This window comes from Phoca vitulina, unplaced genomic scaffold, assembly GCF_004348235.1.
Source record: "Phoca vitulina isolate PV1807 unplaced genomic scaffold, GSC_HSeal_1.0 scaffold35, whole genome shotgun sequence".
NCBI lineage: Eukaryota > Metazoa > Chordata > Mammalia > Carnivora > Phocidae > Phoca > Phoca vitulina.
The window spans coordinates 11,022,360-11,049,954 of record NW_022589738.1 but is presented as its reverse complement, the minus strand read 5'-3'; the positions used below and the strand labels follow the sequence as shown (position 1 = coordinate 11,049,954).

At 40.8% G+C, this 27,595-nt stretch overlaps 2 protein-coding genes across 2 annotated transcripts in view; both read right to left on the bottom strand.

The window, feature by feature from the left end:
• Window positions 1-3,641: 3,641 nt before the first annotated feature.
• The window catches only part of XK (X-linked Kx blood group), a 44,117-nt gene continuing 20,163 nt past the window's right edge, over window positions 3,642-27,595 (bottom strand). Inside the window, exon 3 of the mRNA XM_032426686.1 lies at window positions 3,642-7,983. Coding sequence (XP_032282577.1) covers window positions 7,157-7,983 — 827 coding nt within the window. The 3' untranslated portion in view covers window positions 3,642-7,156. The remainder of the gene's footprint in view (window positions 7,984-27,595) is intronic.
• LOC116646113 (60S ribosomal protein L30-like) lies at window positions 13,965-14,465 on the bottom strand. The gene has a single exon (XM_032426687.1). The coding sequence runs from the start codon at window positions 14,360-14,362 to the stop codon at window positions 13,994-13,996; it is 369 nt and encodes a 122-aa protein (XP_032282578.1). The 5' UTR covers window positions 14,363-14,465; the 3' UTR covers window positions 13,965-13,993.

The following is a 27,595-nucleotide window of genomic DNA, read 5'->3' as shown; positions in this document are numbered from 1 at the left end:
ACAATGGAATATTACTCAGCCATAAAAAAGAATGAGATCTTGCCATTTGTGACAACACGGATGGACCTAGAGGGCATTATACCAAGTGGAATAAATTAGAGAAAGACAAATACCATAGGATTTCACTTGTATGTGGGATCTAAAAAACAAAACAAATGAACAAACAAGCAAAAACAGACTCTCAAATACAGAGAACAAACTGGTGGTTGCCAGAGAAGAGGTGGGTGGGGGGATGGGAGAAATAAAGGGGATTAAGAGGTACAAACTTCCAGTTATAAAATCAAGGCACGCAGATGAAGAGTACAGCATAGGGAATATAGTCACTAATATTGCACAGTGACAGATCCTGAGTACCCTTATGGTGGTTAAGTATAGAGCAATGTATACAATTGTTGAATCGATACGTTATACACGTGAAACTACTCTAACGTTTTATGTTAATTATACTTCAATTTTAAAAAAGACACTACAGGTTGCCCAGCAAATGGTTATTTCCCCCACTTGCTGTTGTTAGCAGAACCCGGTTTTTGTGAGTATTCGTCCTCCCATAAGCTAATGGATGGTGGCCCCTTTGCCAGTCCCCGGGGGTGAACGCTGCACAGTCGTAGGAAAGCATGGCAATTGCATTCTCCTTGCCGGAGACAGCTTTAGAGGTGGGGATGTGACTCAACCCCAGCCAGGAAGAAACTGGGGAAGTTCTGCTGTAGGTGCTGGGGGGCTTCTAAGAAAGTTTTTTCTCCAGAAGTAATAGAGCTGCCCAAAGGGAAATCCCCTAATTTTGGACTCGGTTGTGTAAATGTGATGCCTGGGACTCAGATTGCCATATTGTAATTACAAGGAGGCAAGCACGAAGGTGAAGTGACAGGTTGGAAACAGCGGAAAGGAAGCTGGAAAGCCTCTGGGGCCTGAGGCTCTTTGGCCCATTGGAATCTAGAACCACCTCTCTCCAAACTTCTTGTTAGGTCAGGTAACACAATCCTATTGTTTAAAAATCACTTTTAATCGGGTGTTCTACAAATTGTAGCTAAAGGTACCTTGCTATAATTCCTAATAAGTCCAAGGGGGTGACTTGGGAGGTGAAGTGAAGAATGCACAGAAATCACTTCATTATTGTGATGGTTTTTCTGCTAACATATACATTTATTAGTGCTTTGAAAGTGTAAAAACATTTCACCTTGATGACATACTTTGTGTGAAGGTGGATAATTTACTTTGTGAAGGTAGAACATTCACATTACATTTTAAAACTAAAAATATTTTCTCATCTCTTGAATCAAGCTGCAAATGAGAGAAGCCAAGTGATTTGCATGTGAACAACCTTCATTTCCAAAAGAAGAGTATATGATAAGTATGCTTGAGAACAATATTCCAGCAGAGCAAAAAAAAACCAAAAAACAAAAAACAAAAACCAAAACCAAACAACTTCCAAGGGTAGTAATTCCTGATATTTCTAGTTACAAAGGAGGTCTTTTAAGGTCACCTCCCACACAACAGTAGTTGAATTTTTAATACCTGTTCATGGTAGTGGCTGGGGGGATGATGACAAAGTTACTTTAAATACAGCAACACATTTAATCAGTCCTGTTCTATCACTCCCAACAGCATTCCCATCGGTTTGGAAATTAACTGCACAAGTGTGTGCCAGACATCTCTAGTTAGCGTGCAAACATCTCTCGTTAGTGTAGAGGAGGGCAATGCCTGCCCAATTCTTGGAGGTCGGCAGCCCTACGGCTGGGCACCATTGCTTTAAAAAATTCTGCCACTCTGCTTACAGTCACCTTGTTAGAAGAAGGTGATACCAGGGAATCATTCTCCTCTGCACTGGGGTACTGGCAGGGATGGTCTTACAGCACCACTCCAAAACAGACTTTCTAAATCCTGTTGTTTCTTGAGTGTTACCGCTCCTGAAAACCTGCCACATGAACTGTACAGTGTAGGTAATTAAAAGAGGAAGCTGACTGATAAGAAATGAAACCAGTATGCATGATGCAGATGTCTAAGGAGGGTGATTATTCCCAGGGCTCTAGGAAGCAGGCTAATCAGGTTTCAATCAGGAACCCATCATTCAGAGAGAAAGAATTAACTCAGGATGGGAGGCAGGGAGGGAGCAGAAGCACAGGCAGGATCTCAAGATCTAACTGGATGACTCCCTCCTTGGGAGGAGGCAAACCATGTCACATGGGGGTGTATGCTGCAGGCAGGGGAGGCCAGCTGGGAGGTTTTCCGATAGCCTGCTGCAAGAAGATGCTGAGGCATACTGCTATATACTCCTCATAGATGCTCTGGCTTCCAAAACCCGCTTAAACCGACACTGCTTCTCTTTGGCCTAAACAACTATGCAAAAGAGGTGACAAGGAGTGGGGCATTCCCTAGGGCAGGCTTCTGCAACAGACACACCTTCTTAGTCTGATAAGGGTTATTACGTGCTGGGAACAACAGGATTGGGGATGTTTCTGAATTCCCAGCTCTGTGCAAATCTCTGCTGTTATGAAGTGCCTTTTTCTGGGGGGAGAAAGATTCAAAATGTTACTCATTTAATTACAGTACATAGAGTTGACATTTCTGAGCTCCTTCCCATTTGGAAAGCTATGCAGAGAGAATATACTCTCCTGGAAGAGGAGCACCCAGAGAAATATGGCCATAGAGGAATAACATATATTTCCCTCATCTCCTTCATAATCTTTACAAACTTGGGCCTAAACACTGTAAAACAGAACTATCACGGTGGAGGAGGGGGGGAGGAAGTAAACTACAGGCTCACGTATTAAGCAGCAAATCTTGATGCCTAAAATGTACATCCCTGAAAAAACTACCCAGTTTACCAGTAAACATCCCAAATGTATGGTTTTAAGCTGTTCATCAGTACTGGTAACATGTCCCAGTGTTCACAGGGAAGTTAAAACTTACTCATAACTTTAAATAAAGAGACCCTCTGAGAAGAGGACTGCGTAGATTCACATAGTTGGGGAAGCTTTGTGAAAACAAACGGAGTGATTAGCACCATTGTTAAATGGACTGTGGACGCCAGATTAGATAACTAGTATTGTGTCCGTGTTAAATTTCCCAAATTCGGTCACTGTACTATGGCTTTGCTCTTAGGAAACACACATTGAAATATTTCAGAATAACGGGCGAAAGAGACAAAGCGAGAATGACAAAGCAAACACAGCAAGATGTTAATAGGTGGACCTAGGTGCAAGATAAAAAGGAATCCCTTGCAGTGTTCTTGAGGCTTTTCTATTAGTTTGAACTTATTTCAAAATGAAACATTTACAAACACCAAATGAAGTAATTTTAGATTGACCTACTTAAACACTATACTTGTTGACATTCACTTTTCTCAAGGGGTTGACTGAATGCCAAGAGCTCTCTTTGAAAAAGACTTATCCTATAGCTAAGTCTTTTCAAATTGCAAGGCCATCTTCAGAAGAAAAGGAATTACTCAAACAATCCACATCTATCTCATGCTCTGAAATGACCGCTTTATTATTTTTTAAGATTTTATTTATTTTTCAACAGAGAGAGAGAGAGACAGCGAGAGAGGGAACACAAGCAGGGGGAGTGGGAGAGGGAAAAGCAGGCTTCCCACTGAGCAGGGAGCCTGATGTGGGGCCCGATCCCTGGACCCCGGGATTATGACCTGAGCCTAAGGCAGATGCTTAAAGACTGAGCCACCCAGGCGCCCTGAAATGACCCCTTTAATAACTGATAGTTTTTCTTCCAAAACTATCAATGGATAGTTTGTAAATGGATTGTCATTTACATACGATTACTCATGTTAATATCTGAATCAGTACACCATTTATGTTTGTCTAGAAGAGAGTTGTATTGCCTCTCTTTTTTTGGTATCACACACAGCAATCAACAGACAGCTGAGCAGAATCTTAGTATCCAGCAGTGCAGCTTCAACAAATGGAATAAATGCTTATAAAACAGAAAATTCCATGAACTGTTGGTGTCTTGCAAGGCACAATCCTAACAGTCTCAAATTTCTCATCCTGCAGAAGGAATTTCCAGGTGAGGTTACAAAACCATAATTAATCACAATGAAACCATTTTCAAATTTCTGTTTTTAAAATACTCCCTGACATCAAAAAGCCAGGAAAGGACTGTATAAGGAATGAAACACAAGGGGAAATTGAAAAATTAATTTATTATATGAAGAAACATAAACAGTATTTATTAGAGTCAATGGCTGCATAGAAGCAGCCTGCAAAAGCTCACATCCACAGTTTATTGACTGAGAAGTACTGACACATCACACTCATAACCACAGCACTAATGTTCTAAGGTGGTTTCCAAAGAAATGCTGTATTTGACACTTTTAATATTTATTTTCCCATTTACAAGGCTGAAAAGATTAAACCCACATTCAATTAAAGTCTACCAGGATCAGGCATTCAATTTGTAAAGCACAACTGTCAAAAGACACTAGCTACTATGTCCTTAATGAAAGATGCAAGATACAAAAATGATCAACTCATGATCACCAAAAGCAATTTCTCAGATTCCAGTGGGTTTTCTTCCTCCAAGTACCATGTGTTTGGGTGCTAATATCTGTAAGCAACTAACGGCAAGAGAAAGGGCAAGTGCTGAGTTCTCTCCAAGAATAAAAACCATTTACACATGCCCAACGTATTCACTCAAGACACTCATGTGGATGACACTGCTTGTTTCTTTTCTAACAGTAAAAACATGGTAACAACCTGTTTATGGACTTGAATAACTATACTAACAACTCCTTAAATATGCATGGCACTTTAAAATATTTTCACAGCATTTTCACATCTATTATTTACTTTGATCTTTCAACCAACAACCTTGTGAGGTAGGCTGGGCAAGTATATCATCCAAATTTGGTGGGTGAAGAAACTGAGGCATACAACAATTAACTAACTTGTGGGGCTACACGGGGAGGTGCCAATCTCTACACTGTGCTGTCTCCAGGAACGAAGAGACAAAGCCTAAATGTGTTTGATGATCTTATTTCAATATATTTTGATGAAATACTTCACTTCCGTTCAGCTAAATGATCATGATTCAGTTCGAGCAGTTGTCATGACAAGTTATGGCATGCAATTAATTAGACAAAGCACTGAGAGTTTTAAAAATTGGAATTATAATGAAAAACATTTTAACTCTCAACACATGAGGGAACTTGCTTGCTTGTTTGTCTTTAGGGCAACCTAGCTCTGCAGTCTGAACTATCACTTTCAGAGGTATAATATAAATAATTTTAAAACAAAAATTCTCAGTTCACTATGACTTAAATTTTTACCATACAGAAAAACACCAGTGGTTTCTCTCCCCCAAAGTGAATGGACACACATAGCCCCAGAGCAGGGCTATCTGTCTAGCAAGGGTTAAAGATGACAAAAGGTCCAATTTAGTTAGCAAACCTCTTTGTCCTTATAAATGTGCCTTATAATTGGGTTATGGGAGCCTGACAGACCATCACTGTTAGTTTGGTTTGGGGTCATTTAAGATGCTTAGCTATCTTCTACATTAAAATGATTTAAAATGCATTTGAAGGCTCAGATTTTGTAACGGTTCTTGAGACAGGCTTCCAAGCCAAGGTTGGATGTATCCGTCCCTCCATCCCTGTCTAATTCAGACCACGATTCCTGCTCAAACTCACCATGTGTAACCTGTCTCCTGACAGACTGCCTATTAGAAACTGGGTGGGTCAGAAAGTCCAGCCATTAGGGGTCCTTAGACCATCAACCCTGACTGCCCTGCAATGTCCAGCCTAGTCAGTGACAGGTCGCCTGTTTCCAGATATTTCATTATCAAGGTTTTTATGGTAGACACAATGGCACTAGATCCAGGCATTTTCCCGAGACAACTGAGGGTATGCTACACAATCCTTTTATGAAACAAATATGGTTCCAGATTAAAGGAGAAATTATACTGGAGACAGGAGAGCATAGGAGCATAAAACTGGAGATATCATTCAAAAAACTCACAATCATGCCAAGTCAAAATACATTCAGTTAAAGACAAAAATCCTCTGGTCATTTCATCTCTTTGTATAATTTAAAAGTTTCTGACGTCAATATCTAACTTGGGAGAGGAGACCCTTTTCCTTCAAATAATGAAAAGTAAAATGCCCTATACAGTCACACCTGGTCAGAGATTTCTGAGAAGTTTTCTAGAAAAACTTAAGTTAACCAATGTAACTCTTGTCTAAAACTTTTCTGACAGGCAAGGAAGAAGAGGGGAAGAGAAGGCTATGAGTTTTATTTTCTTCTTTGTTAAGAAGGCAAATCCTAGCAAATTCAACTAGAAATTTCCCAGAATTGTAGGATGGGACTGAACCTTGAAGAGGTTTAAACCTACCTTCCAGCAGATTCATTTATCTTCAACCATCCTGAGAAGGTAAGATTTCTGCTTATAAAAGCCTACATCATTTTGATGTTTTAACAACCTTCTTAATCTAGAATTTCTTGAACACATTGAAGGAATACAACTTTCCTAACGTTTAGCGCTTCCATAGCCAAATTCAGAATTCAATTTTGCATCCATGGATCCTTGGGAATAAAGTCTCCAAGTCTAGACTTTTGAATCAGTCAGAGATAGCAGGCCAAGGTGGCTACAGCTGGCTATGTACAAAGAGCCCTAATGAGAGAAAATGGAACATCTGTCTATTCAAAAAGCAAACTTGAACAGCCCTCTCTGAAAACTCTGACAGGAATGATATTGCTGATGACAAAACCCCAATAACCTTCTGTGGTCATGAGGACAGCTCTTGGATGAAAGCTATGCTCAGAGAAAATAAGACAGGGGGCTACCTACACCAGCAGTTCAAAAAAACCTAGAAAACAAGAACGCTCCTGTCCTCACTCTACCTGATGGATCTAACCAGCCCAACTCAGATAGCATGGGGACCTTGTCAGTGAAAAGGCCAGTAATGCCTGGGAGGACAAGGTCAACTACAAATGGTGGTACCTTAGGCTGCCCCTCCACCGCTCAGGGGTTTCCTTGCCTTCTCTCCATAGTTCCCACATGCCCAAGAGCTCTCTACAGGGGAGCAACTCACAAGGAGTTGAGAGCTAACTTCCCTCTCTTGGTAACTGCTCAGGGCCCATCACTTGTAGAAAGAACAAGGATCAACCCAGAAAACAGTACGTCTGAACCCCGAGAGATTCAGGTCCTATTAAGCAGAGCAGAGCTCATCAGTATTCAAAATCTGGCTGGGCATAGAACTTATTTTACTGCTAGAAGGTGTCTCATCCCTGTCTCCGGTTGACCTTAGATCAGTCTTGCCTACAGACTCACGGGATTTCTGCTGCCTGCAGTCACAGCAAACACACTTTAGCCACTCTTGAAAGCCTTCGGAAACACTGGAAGAAAAGAGCTTTTTGCACGGGTGGAAGAACTGATAGAACACCAGCATGAACAGGATGGCTGTGCAGTACCCAATGAGCAACTGCAGAATCAGCAGAGGCGCACACACATACATATAGATGTCGGTCTTGTAAAGATACCACATGAGGAGGAGGAAGGCGTTCTCAATGAATCTCAGCATGTAGTACACCAGGAGCCGGTACCAGTTCTGGGACTTGCTGATGAGGTCAGGGTTGTTGATTTTCAGCTGCACAGCTGACCAGCAGAACATATTGATCCCGGCATAGAGTAAGGTGAGGAAGCACAGCACAATGGTGGTGCCCACCCGACTGAGGGCCTTCTCGATGTTCTCCGGGAATGGGGAGCCACTGCACCAGAAGAGGATCCAGGGATACAGGAAGAAGCTGAAGAAGTTGATGAGTACAACTATTACCACCCAGGCCTTCAGGACGGAGGTAAAGAGGACCAGGACAATGACTCGAGTGGCAATCTCGAAGCTCCTCCAGAGGAAGATACACACATAGGCCAGAGGCTTCACTTTGACATCGTATTCATCGTACTTGATCTTGATGGCTAGGATATTGCAGCGCAAGGCTCCGTACACAATGGACAACAGGGATAGGACCATGAAGAGACCTGGGGAGAGGAGAGAAAGAGCACTGTCGAGTCTCACCTCGCCAAGAATCCTACTCTCGCAGACACTTCCTTACCCTTATTCCTTGGACCCTTCTCTTTTCTTTTCACAGGCTGACTTCCAGTGGTCCATATCTGCTCACTGTGCCTCAGGGCTTTTTCCAGGGCTGCACAAGGCTGCTCTGCCCAGGGGCCAGGGAGGCTTACGGGCCAGGGAATCCGTGCCACTGGGAGAGCCCTCCATACTCAAGTCTAGCCCTGATAAGAGCTGGAACAGAATTAACCTGGCTCCCCCATGCCTTGGGTAGCATAACTCTGAGGCCTGTGTCCTCTCCTATTTACCAGTGTTTCCTCACAGGGCTACTTTCCGGTCACCCGTGGTGACAGCTGTCTAATCACGCTCCCTTTGTTGGCTGCCTTGCCTGCCTTGTCTTAGTCCCTTCTCCCGTGCTCCTTGCACCCTCCTCCAAAAATACATGCACTCAAAGCCTTGTCTCAGGGTCAACTCAAATTGAAACGCCTTTCTAACGCCATCTTGCTCTGTCGGAATATGTAAGGTCCTTTACGTGGTGTGCTCTGTTTCCTCACTTAGCTGATAAGCTCCCGAGGAGTCAAGAATGACCAAGTCTGACGTTCTGTCTCGGTGCCTCTCAACATACACCAGCAGTAGGTACACAAACAGAAAGGTCTCAATAATCAATTGCTCAGTGAGTTCCTCTATATCTGCATGACCTTTGCAATTTATATCCCGACTACAGAATGCTCATTTTTCTTTACTCTTCAGTTACATTTAAGACTATAACTGCAGATTGCTGAAGAAACGAGAAACTCACCATTACTGAAATCTTGTCCTGGGCTGAAAGGCCTTAGTGTTTCAAGAAGTCTCAACTCGAACTGCTTATTTCTTAAAATGACCTATGGCTAATGGGTTTATCCAATTTATACCAAGCAGAAGTTTGGCATGGCAGGGGGCAAAATATGGCTCATTTAAATGGGACATGGTGGGGTGCCTGGGTGGCTCGGTCGGTGAAGCGTCTGCCTTCGGCTCAGGTCATGATCTCAGGGTCCTGGGATTGCCCCTGAGTCAGGCTCCCTGCTTATCAGGGAGCCTGCTTCTCCCTCTCCCAATGCCCCTCCCCCTGCTCATGCTTTCTGTCTCTCTCTCTCTCCCTCTCTCTCTCAGATAAATAAAATCTTAAAAAAAAATAAATGGTACATGGTACCGTGTTCGAGAGCACGACACTGTGGTTGTAAGCTACTATCTTAGAAATGTGCCACCAAGCCATGAACACAAACTGTGTGGTCGAAACTGAAATATAATCCCTTACGACAGGCCAGCATCACCTCCAAATACTGGAGCAAGGAGAGACTGGAGGCAGGGCTTGGGGTTAGGAACCAAGAGTCTGGCTCTGGTTTTAGTCTTATCCCGCCAGGCCACACTAGGGAAATGATGATCTCTTTGGGTTCTGTTTTCTCACCCATAAAATTGCAATGTCCATATAACATAATTGTCTCTACCCTAAATGTATAATTTTAAACACATGGCAATAAAAGGTTTTTTCCTTATTTAAGTTCTAAATCAATGGAAAAAACATCTATATTTGGTGGACATAAAAGCTCTGAGGCCTTGGTACTTATTTGCCTGGGAGAAGCTCAATTTTACTCAAAGCATCGACTTTTTTCATAGTCTTTTGGCACTGATTTAAATCATCAAATTCATTCACTGGAAAGACTGTCATCTACTAATCAAATTTAAAAGATAGAAACACTATCACAGGAGTAGACTGGGCAGCAATTGGACTGAATTATTTTTCCTGAGAGGCTAACTCAGCGGAGCATTGTAAAGCAGTACATATCGGTGATGTATTTTTATATGTTTTATATATTTTCTATTTTTACAAATTTCTACACTCTAAGGATCTAACATTGAATCCTTTTCTTTTAGTCCTTTGGTTTTTCCCACTATAAGAAAAATACTTCATAAGCAGAAGATGAGCTAAGCCTAAGTAATTAAAATGTCAATTTTGTCTTCGTACACATACAGTATTTATATTTTTGGTACTTCAAATTATTTATTACTTTTAACAGTGTAATGACCCAAATGATTTTTTTAAGCATTTACCCATTTTTCTCTTGTTAGGTCAATTATTTCCAAATTGCATTTATTTCTTGATGAAGAGAATGAGCCAATGATTACCCATTGGTGCTCAGTGGCAACTACCTACTGAAGCCCTCTGAGAATGCAAAGAAATTGTCGTAAAATCACGGACTTCGACCGTCACTCCCACTGTTGGGTGCTCACTGCCAAATGTCACAGATAGAAAGGGGTCCAAGAAGAGAGATGCACTTGGAAGACAAGAAGCTTGTACGCTCATGCAAATACCTACTTATTCAGACTTAAATGGAGAAAAGTTCCCTGATGCCACTTCCCAACCTTATCCTCCCACAGTCAACACAAAAGGGGATCCGTTGGCAGTCCTGCCCATTTAAGTGGCACTTCAGAGAAGTCTCACTTCCCCTAATAATCCTATTCTCATTTTCTATGAGTGTGTGTGGGGGGGCGGGGCATTTTGCTGCTCTCATCTTTTATTAGAAGGTAAGACATCACCTTAGGTAAAGCTGAATAGAAGGCTTTGGCACTTTTCCAAACTCTTGTCACACTTATAAAGCTTCTTCCCACTCAATTCCTGCCAAATCACCTCCTTCCAAATGAACTCTTTTCCTATTTCACAGAGAAACAAATTGTTATTAGGCACAAATTTACTCATTTCCTGACTTGACACCAAAACCGAATCCCTATGTTAAGTGATGATGAATATTTTATTCCTCGGGATTCCTCTTAGGAGGGGAATTCTATATGTAGGAGAAGGGGAACAGTTTCTCTGTTGCTTTGGACAGGTAACAGAGGCTGCTCCCCAGGTGGAAGACGGTAAACGGCTGTTCTCTGTGATGTGTCTACTCTCCATGGACACTGGATCTTCAAATAAAACGACTGAACTTACAAAATGTTTAGGTGGAATAGATATTTCCCCAAAATTTAGTGAATGACTTCAAGGAAGGAACCGGCACACACAGAAGAAATGTGGAGTATGGTGGCAGAGGGCAACTGAACGGGTTAGCACAGGAAGCTTCTGAAAATTGGAATTTTAACCAGATTTTTTTTTTTTTAAGATTTTAGTTATTTATTTGCCAGAAAGAGAGCGAGAGCACAAGCAGGGGGAGCAGCAGGGAGAGGGAGAAGCAGGCTCCCTGCTGAGCAGGGAGCCCGATGAGGGGCTCGATCCCAGGACCCTGGGATCATGACCTGAGCTGAAGGCAGACACTGAACCGACTGAGCCACCCAGGCGCCCCTATAACCAGATTTCTGAAGGGCAGTACTTTTTATCTCTTTTTCTTTCAACTTATTAGCTGCAAAGTGCTTTCCTTACTATCTGGAGCCAGTACTATCTGCTATACTGCACTCCACCACTTGCTTCCTTCTCAAAAACCTTGCTCCATCAATTACCATCTTTCTCTTCGCAAGTTGCAGCTGCTCCCTCTATCTTGGCTCTGTTCCTTGAGTGTACAAATATGCCTAAGTCAGCTGCATCTAAAAAACCATCCTTCACTTGCAAAAACCGACATAATTGTGGAAGCTGTGTGATGGATACGGGAGAGTCATTATAAGATCTTCTCAATCTTTTTGCCTGTTGCAAAACTGCTATAATAATAATGCTAAAAGGAAGGAAAGAAGGAAGAAGAGAAGGGAGGGGAGGGGAGGGGAGGGAAGAGTAGGGTGCGGGAAAGAGAGAGGAAGGACCCCTCCTTCACCCTGAACTTCTGTCTACTACTCCAATCTCCTTGACACTTTTCAGTCAATCCTCTTGAGTTCTCTCTAATCAAAACACTCACTTTAATCCTCAACTGCTTGCAGTCTGGATGTTGGTCTGGCTCCTTCCTGATCTCTCTGTAACATGGGATGTTGCTTACTCGCACCTTCTTGAAACTTTTCCTGTAGAAGAGATTGCACTGTTTGCTCCTAATCATCCCCTCGCTTTCCTTGCAGTCTCTTCTCAACTTCATTCATAGGCACATCTTTCTCTTCCACTCAGGAACCATGGTTATATGGTCTCCTTCTATCCAAGGGCCTCCTAGATTTCTCTTCCTAGATATCTTATAGGTGCCTCAAAACAAAACAAACAACAAAACAGTACCACAAACAGAACAAAACTTATTTTCCTGAAAACTCCTCTGATGTTTCCTCTAACAGCCCCTGACACCATCACCCCAGATCACCCTATCCAGAAAAATATATGTTTAGTAGGACTTTTCCCCTTCCTCTCCCATCACAGCCAAGTAGATCTCTAAACTTGCTGCTCTGCATGGCTCATGGACCAGCAGCACGGACACTGACTGGGAATTGGTTAGACGTGCTCTGCCTCAGACCCAGTCAATCAGAATCTGTATTTTATTTTATTTTATTTATCTATTTGACAGAAAGAAACACAGCGAGAGAGGGAACACAAGCAGGGGGAGTGGGAGAGGGAGAAGCAGGCTTCCCGTGGAGCAGGGAGCCCGATGTGGGGCTCGATCCCAGGACCCCGGGAGCATGACCTGAGCCGAAGGCAGACGCTTAACAACTGAGCCACCCAGGTGCCCCCAGAATCTGTATTTTAATAGGATTTTTAAGGTGATCTGTATGACCATTACAGTTTGAGAAGTACGGCCCTGAGTTCTTTTCCTCTTGCCTTTCTGGTTCTGTCACTAGCTAACTCTCATGTGGTTTTTGCCACAGTGTCCTAACTCATTTCTTTCTCTGCCACCAGTCTTCCTTTTCTCTTTGCCTGGATAAACCCTACTTGTTCTTCAAGGTTCAGTTAAAGGGTTAACTCATCAATGATGCTTTTCCTTAGCCTTTATTCGACTACATTCATTCAGTCGTGCTAAATGCTTCCAAGACTCTTCCGAGCTCAATTAACCGCCCCTTTATTGAGATCTCATAGCCAGCCACCTATGCAGACCTTTATTTCATCACTTGATATCTTGGGTTTGGCGCGATCTCCTAGGTGTAGCCACTGTTTCATACAGATTTTTATCACCAGCACCTAGCACAGTGACTGGCACAAAGCAGGTAATTGATACATGTATACTGAATAAATGAACGAATAAATGAATTAAAAAATTGCACAACTTGTGAACAGCCTTTTTTCAGCACTGGATAAGGAATTTAAGCTCCAGATCTCTCACGGACTTAAAATTGAAGTGAGCAATGAGAACTCTCAAAGCCCCTTACCAGAGGGTGATTTCTGTGGTTATGGGCTTCCTATGCAAATACATCTGCTTCCATGTGCCTTTCTCAATCAAGAAGTTGCACCGGTTTCCAACATTTCCTGAGGTTGGATCCAAATTAGAAAATGTCTTTGAGATTCAAGTCTACATTCTAAAAAAAAAAAAATTCCCTTTGAGGTACATGAGAGGCCTGCAAAACAGGGAGATGTAGGAACAGTACGATATTCTCTGACCACAGGCATAACTAAGGAAGCTAAGCACTGCTTCAGCATGTGGGGGCCCAACCAGAAGCAAGACCATTCTGGATGATCTTGGCAGTGTTGGGTTTTCCTGGCCACTTATCTAGATCACTGTTCTTGCAGGATTCCATAGCTTACTCCTGGGAGCGATCCCTGACCACTTTTTCTAGAACCCAGTGTTCTACTTTATTTTTCTAGTGTGCTGCCCTAATTCCACCCCAGGCCCTGAAAACTGGTTAACAAACTGTCAATAAAGAGGTTGAGAATGAGAAAGCTCATCATCACCATGAGCATCCACATCTGCCACCCTCCCTCCCTAGCTGCTACTACAAATATTGCTTTGGTTCTTTATTTTAGTGGCTTTATTGAGATATAATTCACACACCATACAACTCACAATCTAAAGTGTACAATTCAGTGGGTTTTTTTTAAAGTCGATTCACAAATATGTGCAACCATCACCAGAGTCAATTTTTTTTTTTTTAAACAAGCTGTGGCCAGATTTATTAAAGAAAAATTTTGCATGATTTACTTTCACCAGTCTGTTCTGGCATGCTTCGAATGATATCAGAATCACCTGGATCAATGACAGCCAGTGTGCGTACTCTGTAGTATTTCCCACATGCTGTGCCCAATTCAATATTATTGCCACTGTAGTGATGGACACCAGTTTTGGCCAACATGGCGTAGTATTCTATTTCAGATTTCCTCAAGGCTGGGCAGTTGTTGGCGAGGATGACCAGTTTCGCTTTGCCATGTCTGATCATTTCCAGAGTCTGCTTGTGCCCCAGCACATACTTTCCACTTTTCATAACAAGCTGGAGCCTGGAGTTGATCGACTCCAGCGACTTTTTCGTCTTCTTTGCGGCCACCATCTTCCTGCCTTAGATGCGGGACGGCCCCAACCAAAAGCAGCCGCCAAAATGGCCGGGAGAGAGAAAGGCCACCAGAGTCAATTTTAGTACATTTTTATCACTTCAAAAAAAAACCCGGTGCCCGTTAGCTATCATTTCTCCAACCTCCTCCGCTACTCGGCCCTAAGCAACCACTAATCTACTTTCTGTCTCTTTAGATTTCCCAATTTTGGACTTTCATGTGAATGAAATCATATGTGTCTTTTGTGACCGGTTTCTTTCACTTAGCATAATGTTTTCAAAGTTCATCTATATTGTAGCATGTATCAGTCCTTCATTTTTATGGTTAAATGATATTCTATTGTATGGATATACTACATTTTTTAAATTCATTCATCAATTGATGTAAATTTGCATCATTTCTGGTTACTATGAGTAGTGCTGTTATGAACATTCATGTACAAATATGTTCTCTTCAGTCTATCATATATGCTGGGTCATATGATAACTTTATATCTAATCATTTGAGGAACTGCCACACTGTTTTCCAAAGCAACTGCACCATTTTATATGTATGCAGGTGTATGAGGGTTCCAATTTTTCTACATCCTTGCCAATGTTTATTATTATTATTGACTTGAATTTTTATTATTATTAACTTTTTGATTCTAGCCATCCTAGTGGGTGTGAAGTAGTATCTCATTGTGATTTTGATTTACATTTTCCTGATGACTAATGACTCCAAGCATCTTTTCATGTGCTTATTGGTCATTTGTCTACTTCCTTAGTTGCTTTTCATTACTAACTGTAGAACGAACTCATAAGAGATTTCACACTGTCCCATATGTATCCCAAAAAGTTTGACAAAATTCAAAGGCCAGATCTGCACAGACTAATTTAAGAATCAATATATTAGCCTTACCCAGAGCCATCAATGAGCATTTTTTTAAAAAGTACAATTCTATCTTCTCATGTTTTAATTCCCTAAAAAAAAAAATAAGGCATCAAAAAGCGAAAAGAGGATTTTCATGCTGGCAATGGTAGATTAGTTTGTTTTGGTCTAGTGTTTCTGCCAAGAACAAGTGGAAAAATATCCATTCAAAGGCATTAGAGATCTACCAAAGCAGTGAGTACTTCTTGGGCCAAGATCTCAAAGAAAAGTCCCAAGAAAAAATTCTGAAGCTGCTTTTCCTCTTAAGATATTTGTCCATATGATAGCAGGTACTAAGGGACTAAGACTCTGAATACAGCTTTCAGCAGTATCTCAAAGCTGGTGGGTGTGGGAGCAAATATTGACATTCTGGCCCTATAATGATCCTGGTATACACCCAAAGCTTTCTGGTGGGAACTGAAAAGACTAAATGCTAGGAGTATAGGTGACCAGAAATAGATCAGCCCTCACGAAGACTGAAGTACAGAATTTAACCAACTCAAGCTGTAACTGAATCACATTCATCTATTTCTAATCCAATTACCTGCTATAAACAAAAGTTAAATCTTCCTGGGGGTGCCTGGGTGGCTCAGTCTGACTCTTGATTTCAGCTCAGGTCATGGTCTCGGGTGGTGGGATCGAGCCCCGAGATGGGTTCTGCATTGGGCATCAAGCCTGCTTAAGATTCTCTCTCCCTTTCCCTCTGCCCCTCCCCACCCAACCCCCCAACCCCACTCGTGCCCTCTCTCTCTCTCTCAAAAAAAAAAAAAAAAGTTAAATCTTCCTCAAGAAAGATAATTCATCCAGAGCCTTAAATTATCTCTATTTTAAAATACAAATAACTGACATTTAATTAAAAATAAGTCAGCATGCCAACAACAAAACCAAGAAATGATCAAAATCCAAGAATGAAAACAGATGATAAAAACAGACCAATAGGAGATCTAGATATTGGAATTATCTTAGACTTAAAAATATCTGTAATTAATATGTTCACAAAATTATATGAGAAGATGAAGAACTTATCAGAGACTGGAAACTATTTTAAAAACTGAACTCAAAAATATAGAACTGAAAAATTCAGTAAGTACAATTTAAAAATCAACAAGTAGGTTTAACAGATTAAAAATAGCTATAAAGATAATTAGTACCAGGCAGAAGGCAAGTCAGAAGAAAATGGAGAAACAAAAAGGACGGGAGACTTACAGGAAAGGGATAATGTCAGGGGGTGGGGAGAGAGAGAAAAAAGAAAAAGAATGGGTCAGAAGCAATATTTTTTTTTAAAGATTTTATTTATTTATTTGAGAGAGAGAGTGAGAGAGAGAGAGAGAGCACAAGAGGGGGGAGCGGGAGAGGGAGAAGCAGACTCCCTGCTGAGCAGGTAGCCCGATGCGGGACTCGATCCTGGGACTCCAGGATCATGACCTGAGCCAAAGGCAGTCGCTTAACCAACTGAGCCACCCAGGCGCCCGGGTCAGAAGCAATATTTAAAGAAATGAAGGCTAAGAATTTTCCTGAGCTGCTGAAATATAAAACTAAGCCCCAAGTAGGATAAATATGAAAACTACACTAAGCGTATCATATTAAAATTGCTGAACACTAAAGTCAAAGTGAAAACCTTAAAAAAGCAATCAAGCGAACAAACAGATTAACTTCAAAGAAGCAACAAGGACATCGGCATCTCAACAGAAATAATGGAAGCCAGAAGACAAAGGAATGAGCATCTCAAACTGGGAAGAAAATAACGTCGAAAGATGAAGGTAAAAGAAAGACATGACAAAACAAAAATGAGGGAATTTGTCACCAGCAGACCTGCTCTAAAGAAAATAATAAAGGTGATATTTTGGGCCCAATGAAATTTATCCCACATGGAAGCATGGAGATACAGGAAGGTCTGAACAGGGACCCAAAGGATAAATACAACTCAATTTTTATAATGGGCAAAGAGACTTGAACAATCAAATCACACACACACACACGCACAAGCACACACACACAATGTCCAATAAAGATGTGAAAAGGAACTCAAGCTCATTAGTCATCAGGAAACACAAATTCAATCTAAAATGAGACACTATTACATACCCACTGTATTACTAAAATTAAAACCAAGTGTTGGCCATTGGAACTCTTATATACTGCTTGTGGGAATGTAAAATGGTACAACCACTTCTGCAGTTTCTACTAAAGCTAAACATAGGCATTCCCTATGGCCCAGCAATTCTACTCCTGAGGATAGACGTTAACAGAGCTACATATATATGTATACTAAAAGGCAAGTCCTAGGATCTTTTCAGCAGCATTATTCTTAATAATCCCAATCTGGAAATAACCTAAATATTAATCAAGAGAAGAATGTGTAATAATTCATTGTGGTATATTCATACAATGGAATGCTACACAACTACACTAAAGAACAAACTTGTACCACAAGCCACAACATAATTAACTCTCACAAAGACAGTGTCGAATGAAAGAAGCTAGGCCTGATTCTATTTATATGGATTTTTTAAAAACAGGAAAAATTAATCTGTGATGTTAGAAGTCTGCTTTCTGCTTAGTGGTTACCCTTTGGGAAGGAGGCTTGGGAAAGTGATTGAGAAGGGGTATAGGGAGGCTTCTGGGAGTGCGGGTACTCTTCTGTTTCTTGACCTGGATAGAGGGCTACATGGGTGCATTTACTTCACACACATGATGAGTATAGTTTTCTGTATACCTTTTATACTTCAATAAAAATGTTTACTTAAATACATCTAGATGCACTACTACTATACTTACTAGGCACTTAATGTCTATTAGACAGTATTTTTAATTTTTTTTATTTTAAAGATTGTATTTCTTTATTTGACAGAGAGCGAGCAAGCACAAGCAGGGGGAGCATCAGGCAGAGGGAGAGGGAGAAGCAGACTCCCCGCTGAGCAGGGAGCCCGACGCAGGGCTTGAGCCCAGAACCCTGGGATTATGACCCAAGCTGAAGACCAACGGTCAACCGACTGAGCCACCCTGGCGGCCCTAGATTACATTTTTAAAAGGCAAAAAAACTACTCATTCATTACTGCAATGAAGTTGTTTCAGAAATAGTTTCCTTCCATACGCTGGCAAAATGCCAAATAGAAAACATAGTTCAAACCCCTACTTAGCTCACTTTAGCAAAACCGGTTCTACAGATGTAACCAGAATGACACTCTAATGCTGTAAAATACATTTTAAAGTTCTAGTGATTAAGACCTTACTGTTACCAAAATCTTACTTGAACATCTGCCAGTTTACCATGTTTGATCAGAAATTGAGGACTTTCAATACGTATTTATATCTTGTTTAGTACTCAGAATTGTCAGAACAAATATTATGGCCCATCATTCATAGCACGCATGATGTGATTATTACTGTCTACAATCCCCAGAGATCCTGAATGATTTTGCTATTTTTCTCCCCAAAATATTTTGATTTCTTGCCTAAGGAAACTGGATGATAAAATCTCCTTCAGCTCATCTCTTTTATGTTCAAAAAAATTATTGTACTTTTACTTCATGCCCGGGACTTGTATAAACACTTTATAGGTACTAATCACTTCATCCTAACAATTCTATAAAGTAAATACTCTTATTATCTTCATTATACAGATGAGAAAACAGATACACAAAGATGCTAAATAACTTCCCAGAAATCACTCAACTAGCAAAGCTAAAATCCAAACCTAAGCAGTCTTGCTCTAGAGTCTTGGTCTTAACCAGTAGGCAATTCTGCCTAAATAAATATAATGAGGTCCATTTCCCTAGCAGTAGTCTTAGCTTCACTTTTCATCTCTTTTATCAATGGGAGGCAAGAAACAGCAATCTGGTACCCCTGAAATTGCCCAGGGCCTCAAGGAGTGTGGCGAAAGCCCCCCTCCAAGTATTTGGGGAGTTGTCCAATCCTTCCTTGCTTCCACTGAGCCCAAATTCCATACCTATTTTCTATTAACATGAGTATTCTCTACATAAAGACTTCCTGAAATCATGCTGTCTAGGCACCTGGGAGTGGGTAGGCCTCACTGCACTAAGCTGGTTTCTGGGAATCGCCTCCCAAGGCACAACAAATGAGAGGGAAAAAAGTGAGGCAGGCTCCTCTATCTGCCCTTCCAACTTCCATATCATCCTGCCTCAGGCAGAGAGGAGAGGCGTCAGTGAGTTGAGCTACAGAAAAGAAAACCCTTGTCCTCCATAGCCAGACAAAGGAATTTAGTACCTGACCCATGTGCAGGCCCCCATATCAGGTTATCTAACAGCAAAATGGTAGGAGGACCACTCAGAACCCCAAGACAGAAGTTCTACATTTTGCTGCACCTTAACTACGGCAAGACACCTCAAACCTTCTTAAAACACAGTTATGTATGTACAGTAAACTTCGTAAATAATCAGGCATGGCCACTTGACCCTCCACAACTGAAATACTCTCTTCCATTTTCTGCCTTTGCCAACACTTGAGCCATAGACACTCACACAACTATTTGCACATACATCCTTACCTCCACTAGTCTTTTCAACTCCCACAATGATTCTCAGTATAATTTTCCCCCAAATCTATCTTCCCTTCCCTCTTTTCAAATGCTTTTCTGTTCTTCTTATTTAATGGCCTTATTTTGTATGTGCTTATGGTTGTAAATAACATGAAAACCTTTAGAAATATGTAGAATATAAATAACAAAAAGTGGATAAGTAAATGGCTCGGACTTTGCAAAGAAGACCTCAGTTCTTCTGTGTGTGACTATACCTGCTCAGGGCCCCCAATTCCAAGTTGTACTACCAAGACCTACTTTGCATCGATGTGGATGTGGAGTCAGAAGGTCCTGTACTGGATTCTTCAAACACAGGCTCTAGAAGGAAACCTGTGAAGCTATATAAGCAGCACTGCCATCCTCCAGTGAAGCCAAGCACAGCCTTGACAACATACTCTCACAGGGGGTGGGGGGAGGTCCTTCACACTAAGTAACATCAAGTAACTTCCACTGGCTTGTGGCCACAGAATCCAGAAAAGAAAATTGAAGCCTACACCCAGAGAGAAACCAAGCCTGGATGAAAAGTTTTGGTGGTACACAAGAGCATTTTCTCCCCCAGTGCATTCAGAGGTGAGTTCAATTTAGGAGGAATGGATATGAACCCACCCTCAAGTCTTCCAGACTTCGTATTGTCATATACATTGACATACACCATTACATAATCACAGAGACCACTGTTTAGACTGCTATAACAGCTATGTATACTGTACTGAATATAGCCGAGAATGCTCTTTGATGCAGAAAAGTATTATATATATATTATCACTTCTTTGTTGGATTTGCAATGGCTAAATAAATTCATCTGGTTATAGGCTGATGAGAGCATTGTGCAGTTCAAACACAGACAACTAACATAGAGCAGAGGTTTAAGCAACTTCCATATTGGAGCAAAGTCAATACAATACGCCTAAATCAACCTTAGGGTAAGAAGAAAACAAGCTATAGTAATCTTTTACAGCTTTATTGTGGTATAATTGATATACAAAAAACTGTACATATTTAATGCGTACAATTTGATGAGTTTGGACATACGCAAGTAAAATTTTTAGTAGCTAAAATTTAAAATAACCACTAACTTCAATGAGCCTATGTTTAACCAATTTTCCAACTACCCAATGCTCACTTTTAGGTAAGAGAGAAATATGTCTAATTCATACCCTTAACAGAATACAAGCTCAACCAAAACACAGATCCCGTTTTGTTCACTGATGCCTGGCAACAAGTACAGTGCCTGGCACACAGTGGGTGTTCAACAGATATTTGTTGAAGAAGTCAGGTGATAACAAAGATTTACTATTAAATAAAAAATAGTGTATTCAAGCCAGTATAACATATCTTCTTCGTTTACTAAACCATATGCTACGAACATGTTCCCAACAGTGTACCATCCTCAATCCTTTAAGAATGTTTCTAATACATATGGGATCTTCTCCAAAGAAAGGCAGAAGGATAACAAATATAAGGCTGAAAAGTACATGAGCAAAATAGGTTTCTGGAAGGCCCCTGTTTAACAGAAAACCAAACGCCCAGAAATCTCCATTTCCTTTGGACTGTTTAACTGAGTTTCACGGCACATTTGTTCTGCCAGCCACTGTTATTTTAAAAGAGACCAGTTAACCAACTCTTTGCTCAATATATTACTATCCTTTTTACTAAGCATTAACTAAAATAATTCAAATGCACTTCTAAAAGATTTAAAAATGAAGAAAACTTTGAAATCAAAGAATTAGCAAGTTCTCTAGATTCTTTCTAGATAATCCAGTGCCCTACTCACACACACATATGCACTTCCTTTAATTAACCCTGACATTTGGATCCTAGTCCACATCCACCAGAACGACTCAGAAAATGTTCACAGAAGCAGACAGTAACAACTGCATGTCCTTAAGTTCAACTCGAAGTAGCCAATTCTCGGAAGTTTTGAAGTCATGAATTTATTGTCTTACTTTTTCCTAAACACAATGAACATATGCCACTATAGTTATAAGATACTTTAAATTTATGCTTAATATTATTTTCCCTAGAGAAAATTCAATTTCATTCTATCCACTGATTCCAAATTACTTTTAGGTCCCTTGAGGCACAATTAGAAATACCAGATACAGCTTCCAATCTGAAGCAAGCATTAAAAACTATTTATCTCTGGAAATATAAAGCTTGGCTCTCTAAATCTTTCTGAGTCTCCTACATGCTGAAAAACTGCAGAATCAGCCTTAAAAAAAAAAAAAAAAAAAAAAAGGCCAGCGATACCAATGACTATTACCCACATTATAATACAGCTGTGAGAGCCAGTTTGACCCTTTCTACATGTTCCCCTTGCCCATCTGCAAATCTCCAGCCCTTAGCCAACCTGTTTCTCCCACTCAGGGTGATCTTTGACAGCAGAGGATGAGGAAGGATTGAGTATGTCACACTTGAGAAATAAAAATGTGAATTCAATTCACCTTTTTAAAAAAAGTCTTTAGTATGTTCACATGCCTGTCACCAGGCCAAGTGCTATTCAACATGTGCTTAAGGAGGTGTTTGTAGTAATGTATGAGGAATGCTATTATTTATGCATATTTTTCTCAAATTAAAGTTCTTATTTTAGAATAGTTTTAAAAGTAGACATACAAAAGCTGGTTCTTTGAAAAAAATCACAAAATTGATAAACTCCTAGCTGGACTGATCAAGGAAAAAAAACAATATGAATTACCAATATCAGAAATGAGGGGCTATCACTACAGACATTAAACGTATAAGGAAGTATTATTAACGTTTGCCAGTAAATTCAGTAACTTAGGTGAAATGGACAAATTGCTGGAAAAATACAACTTACCAAAAGTGACACAAGATGAGATTAAAAATCTGAATAGCTGTCTATCTATTAAGGAAATTAAACTCATTGGCAATACCTTCCTATGAAGAAAAATTAATTCATCACTGTTTTGCATCAAGACCAGAGAAGGAGCCAAAACACAGAATCCAAACTCACTTGAATCACCTTTTATAAGGTTAAAAATTTCATTAAATTAAAATCCATTAAAGTTACCAATGCTGTACCCAAAAAAAAAAAAAAAAAGTAGGCACATACCCCTTGCAGACTTGTCATCTAGTGTAGCTTCCCTAAAAGGGGACCCTCCATAAATAAACAATTAATAATATAGTAAATTAACCTATAGTGAGCATCTTAACCAAGGGCCTATACCACATGCCAATGTTTTCTGCTTGTCTTATTTAATTTTCACAACAATCCCGTGAAGCCTGTGTTGATAGATGCAGTTTATAAATTAAGAGACAAAAGGTCTCTGAGGTCAGCTCAGTTACACTATTCAATAATAGAACAGGCAATGAGCCCAAGCTCCTGACCTTAGTCCCAGAGGATTTAAGCAAAGTACCAGCTGTGTTTCAGCTTTGAGGTTGCCCAGAATGAGAATGCCCCCTGAATTTCCCAGCACTGATGCCCCAGAGCTGTGGAGAAACCTCCAGCAAGAATATAATACTGTTTGGGCTCAGAGCTCCCCAATCCCGAGCTGCCCCATAGGATCTTCATGTGTGTCTTGACCACCTAGGTTTCTCAATGAGCTCCCGGATCTCTTCATGGAAATTTAATTCAGAGCCTACTTAGGCCAACAAAAAGGAAGGAGGAGGGAAGGAAAAGAAAGAAAAGGGAAGTGAGAAGAGAGGAAAGGAATAAAACAGCCTCTGTAACATTTCAAAGCACTTTCAAAACCAGTATCTGCCTTGTCCTCCTACCCTCCTAAGAAGGTAGGCAAAACAGTCATTGTCACTTCTGCTTCATAAAAGAAACTGAGATCTAGGAGGCCATATAAAATCAAAAGGAGAATGGAAAAATAGTGTTAGACTCATATGGTAGAACAAGGGTTGGCAAACTGGGTCTTATTTTTGTACAGCCCAAGAGCTAAGAATGTTTTGTACATTTTTAAAGGGTCGGGAAAACAAGCAAAAACAAAGAATAAGTGACACAGACCATGATGACCTGCAAAATCTAAGATATTTACCATCTGCCCCTTTACCAAAAATTGTTGCCTACAATAGAACACTTCTAAGTCACACACACAAAATAAACTAGCACTACATTCATCAGCATGCATGGTTCTCGAAATATTATGTGGAGCAAAAATGCAAATTTCAAGATGATGTCTGCAGTATGATAAAGATTAAAGATCTACAAAATCAATGTATGGTTTTTATGGATACAGTACAAATGCAATTAAGTTATAAATCCTGCATGAGAACGATAAATTCTGAAATCATGACAAGGGTCACAGGGTGCCCCAATTATACTAATATGTTATTTCTTAAAGAGGAAAAAAAAGATAATTCTGAAGCAAACATGTCATGTGAATATCTGATAAAGTACACAAGGAGGTATGTGGGTGTTTGTGATATTATTCTCTACTCCTGTCTATATGCTTTAATATTTTACAATACCAATATTTTGAGTTAATGTACAAAGAAAAAAATATCTGCAGTTAATAAGTGGGCGGATAGTGCAGACATTGTGTGTGGTTTTTAGCAGACCGCAGAGAAACATCAAAAAAGCCGTCATGACATCCTTGTGGGCAAGTCACAGAAAGCTCATATGCTAATATGAGTGCAGTTAGATGGATCTGCAACTGGATAAGCAATCTGTACTCATACTCTTCACTACTTCCATTCAGGCTAAAGGGCATTTATCAAGGAGCTGGAGGCTGTGGCTTTGGGGCTGTCCTAGTCTCACATTCTTGTAAACTACTGAAGACACACAAGTATACCTGGGACAAAACTGGGAAGACAAGAGAATCATGATTCAAAATGATCTCGACAGGCTGATACCCTGGGCATGAATCCAAGAAAAGGAAATAGAACAAGAAAAAACATCAGGCCCTACCTTTATATATTTAAAAATACACTGTACAGGTACAGATGGGTAAATGTTGGCTTAGCTGGTCTCAGTATGACCAAAAAAAAAAAAAACAAAAAACTGGGAGAATTTATATCCATCCATAGAAACCAATTGTATCATTCAGCTCCTCCCGAAGCTACATTTGGGCACATAAATAAAATCACAGAGTTCAGATTAAAGCCAAAAAATAAAATAAAACATAGTCCCACTGCTATCAGCTTTTGTGGAATAGGTCTGCAACATCACATGCAATTACGAATGCCATGTTTTAAGAAAAAAAGTGACAAGCCAGATTTTATGTTAAGTACAGTAACCTTGATAGCTACAAAGCATTCCATTAGAGAAATGACTGGAAGATCTGGAGAACAGAAAAGAAAAAGGAGACAAGATAGTTGTGAATATTTGGAGGTCTGCCATGAAGGGAGAGTGGATGTGTTAGTGTTGCTTTAGTGGGAAAAAAATCAGGTCTAACCATGAGGCTGAAGATTAAAGGAGGCTGATTTCCATATAATACAAGTGAAAAATCTCTACTTAGTGTCAGCTTGGTGCGGTATTAGCGTGAAAGGGATTTATTCCCCACGCCCCCCCCCCCCGCCCGTCTCCTCTCAACTGTGCTCTGCGGAAACAGAATGTGGAAGAAGTGACAGTGTCCCAGTTCTGAGCCTACACATCACAAGAGGCTCTGCAGCCTGCATGCTTTGACTCTTCCCAGAGCCCTGCAACCAGCAGGCTAGCCTGCTGCGGGAGTAGAGCACCTGTAAGTGAGCCATTCTAAGTGCAGTCATCCTAGATCAGTCATTCCCAAATGACCCAAGATCAGCCTGGCTGGCCCAGACCAGAACTGCCTGGTTGACCTGTAGACTGATGAGCAATAATAAATGTCTTAGGTGATCTGTAACTTACAATGGCTAGCTGATATCAAGGAGACCTTTTGTCCCCTTTCCTGGCCTATGGTACCTTGGTCTCTACTCACCCCAGGCTATTCCCTTAAGTCTCTCACCTTCAGAAATCTATAAATGATAATCAGGTCTGTCTTTATGCTTGTGAATACTCCCAAACTCCAGGGTACACACAGTGAACTATTTCAGGAGAACAGCAGTGGGGTGGGCCTGTGGGTTCCCAGCTTAGAAGATAGGAAATAAAGTGCTTGGATACCCATGTTGTGAGCACTCTTCATCTTGAAATCCCACTTTAGGTGGCTTAAGTGAGGGAGTAGCCTCTTACCACATATATTATTGAAGCCCCTATTCTCTCACCCTTTCCCTCAGGTATGTCCTTATAGAATCTGAGGCTGGGGATGTGGGGGTTGATTGTGGCAGGGCTGGTTTGTCACACTTGGAAAATCTTGAAGAAAGGAATCTAACCAATTCTTAGTGGCTTTTCTTTTTTTTTTCTGAATGTGGCACATACAGCTAGCTCCTGGGCCTGATGTCTTCTGGGGGAAAAGGAAAGGTCCCACTTAACTTATTATACAAGGAAGAACATACTAACAAGAAAGTTTTATCAATGGAACGGTGCCTTTTGAGTACTGAGAGCTCTACTGCTAAATATAACCAAGCAAAGGCTGGTGGACCACCTTTAAGGGACACCAAAGAAGGGACTTCTACATAGAGTACAAAGTCAGACATGATGACCTCTTAAATCCTTTCTACCTCTTAACATTCTCCATCTCCATGAGAAGCAGTGTTGGCTAAAAGACTAGCAAAGGGCCAAGCATCCAAAATCCTGGGTTTCAGTCTTAGATTTGGGCCCTTAAACTTCCTGAACCTTGGTGTTAACAGATACGATGGGCCTCCCACTTAACTGGTATCCTTCCTCCATTCTTCCTTGAAGGCAGAACTCTAATTCTGATTACATGCTCACCCTCCCACATGTTAAAGGAAGATGCTCACAGGTTTGGCCCCTGGGATAAATCCAGATTTCTGTAGACCAGTCTCCTACAATTTTTTGTTGCAAATGGAAAAAATGATATTTGCATGGTATATTCACTGGGTTAAGTAGATGAAGTTATCTATCTATTCCAGGCCCCACCCAACTGCTCTTTAGGGACAAGGGCATCTATACCTTAGAGGCATCTGTAACTCTCTATTACTGTGGCTAGAGACAGGTGTAGCCTGACCTCTGTCTGGCCAGTGAAACCCGAGGAGAATTCTGCTGAATGAAAAGGTGTTCCTCCCCAATAAAAAAAAAGCACACAGGAAGAAACCTCTCTCTTCTCCCTGACTTGGTCATGCCTACATGTGATGTTTAGACCTATAACAACCTGTAGATGTTTTAAAACATGGCGCCCAAATTCGATGATATTCTTCCCACTGAGAAGTAGAGTCTGTGTCTCCTTCTTCTTGAATCTGAGATCTAGTGACTGATATGGCAAAAATGACTCTGCCAGTTTCTGGGCGAACATATTAAGAAACAGAAAACTTCCACTGCATGTCTCTTAAAACAGTCATTCTTAAGACCTAGCTGTCAGACATTGGGGAGGGTATGTGCTATGGTGAGTGCTGTGAACTGTGTAAGACTGTTGAATCACAGACCTTGTACCTCCGAAACAAATAATACATTATATGTTAAAAAAAAAAAAAAAAGAAGAAGAAGATAGCAGGAAGGGAAAAATGAAGGGGAGGAAATCGGAGGGGGAAACGAACCATGAGAGACTATGGACTCTGAGAAACAAACTGAGGGTTCTGGGGGGGGGATGGGTTAGCCTGGTGATGGGTATTAAAGAGGGCACGTATTGAATGGAGCACTGGGTGTTATACGCAAACAATGAATCATTGAACACTACATCAAAAACTAATGATGTAATGTATGGTGATTAACATAACATAATAAAAAAAGACCTAGCTGCCATGCTGTGAGGGAGCCAAGGAGAGGCCCACATGGAAAAGAACTAAGGCC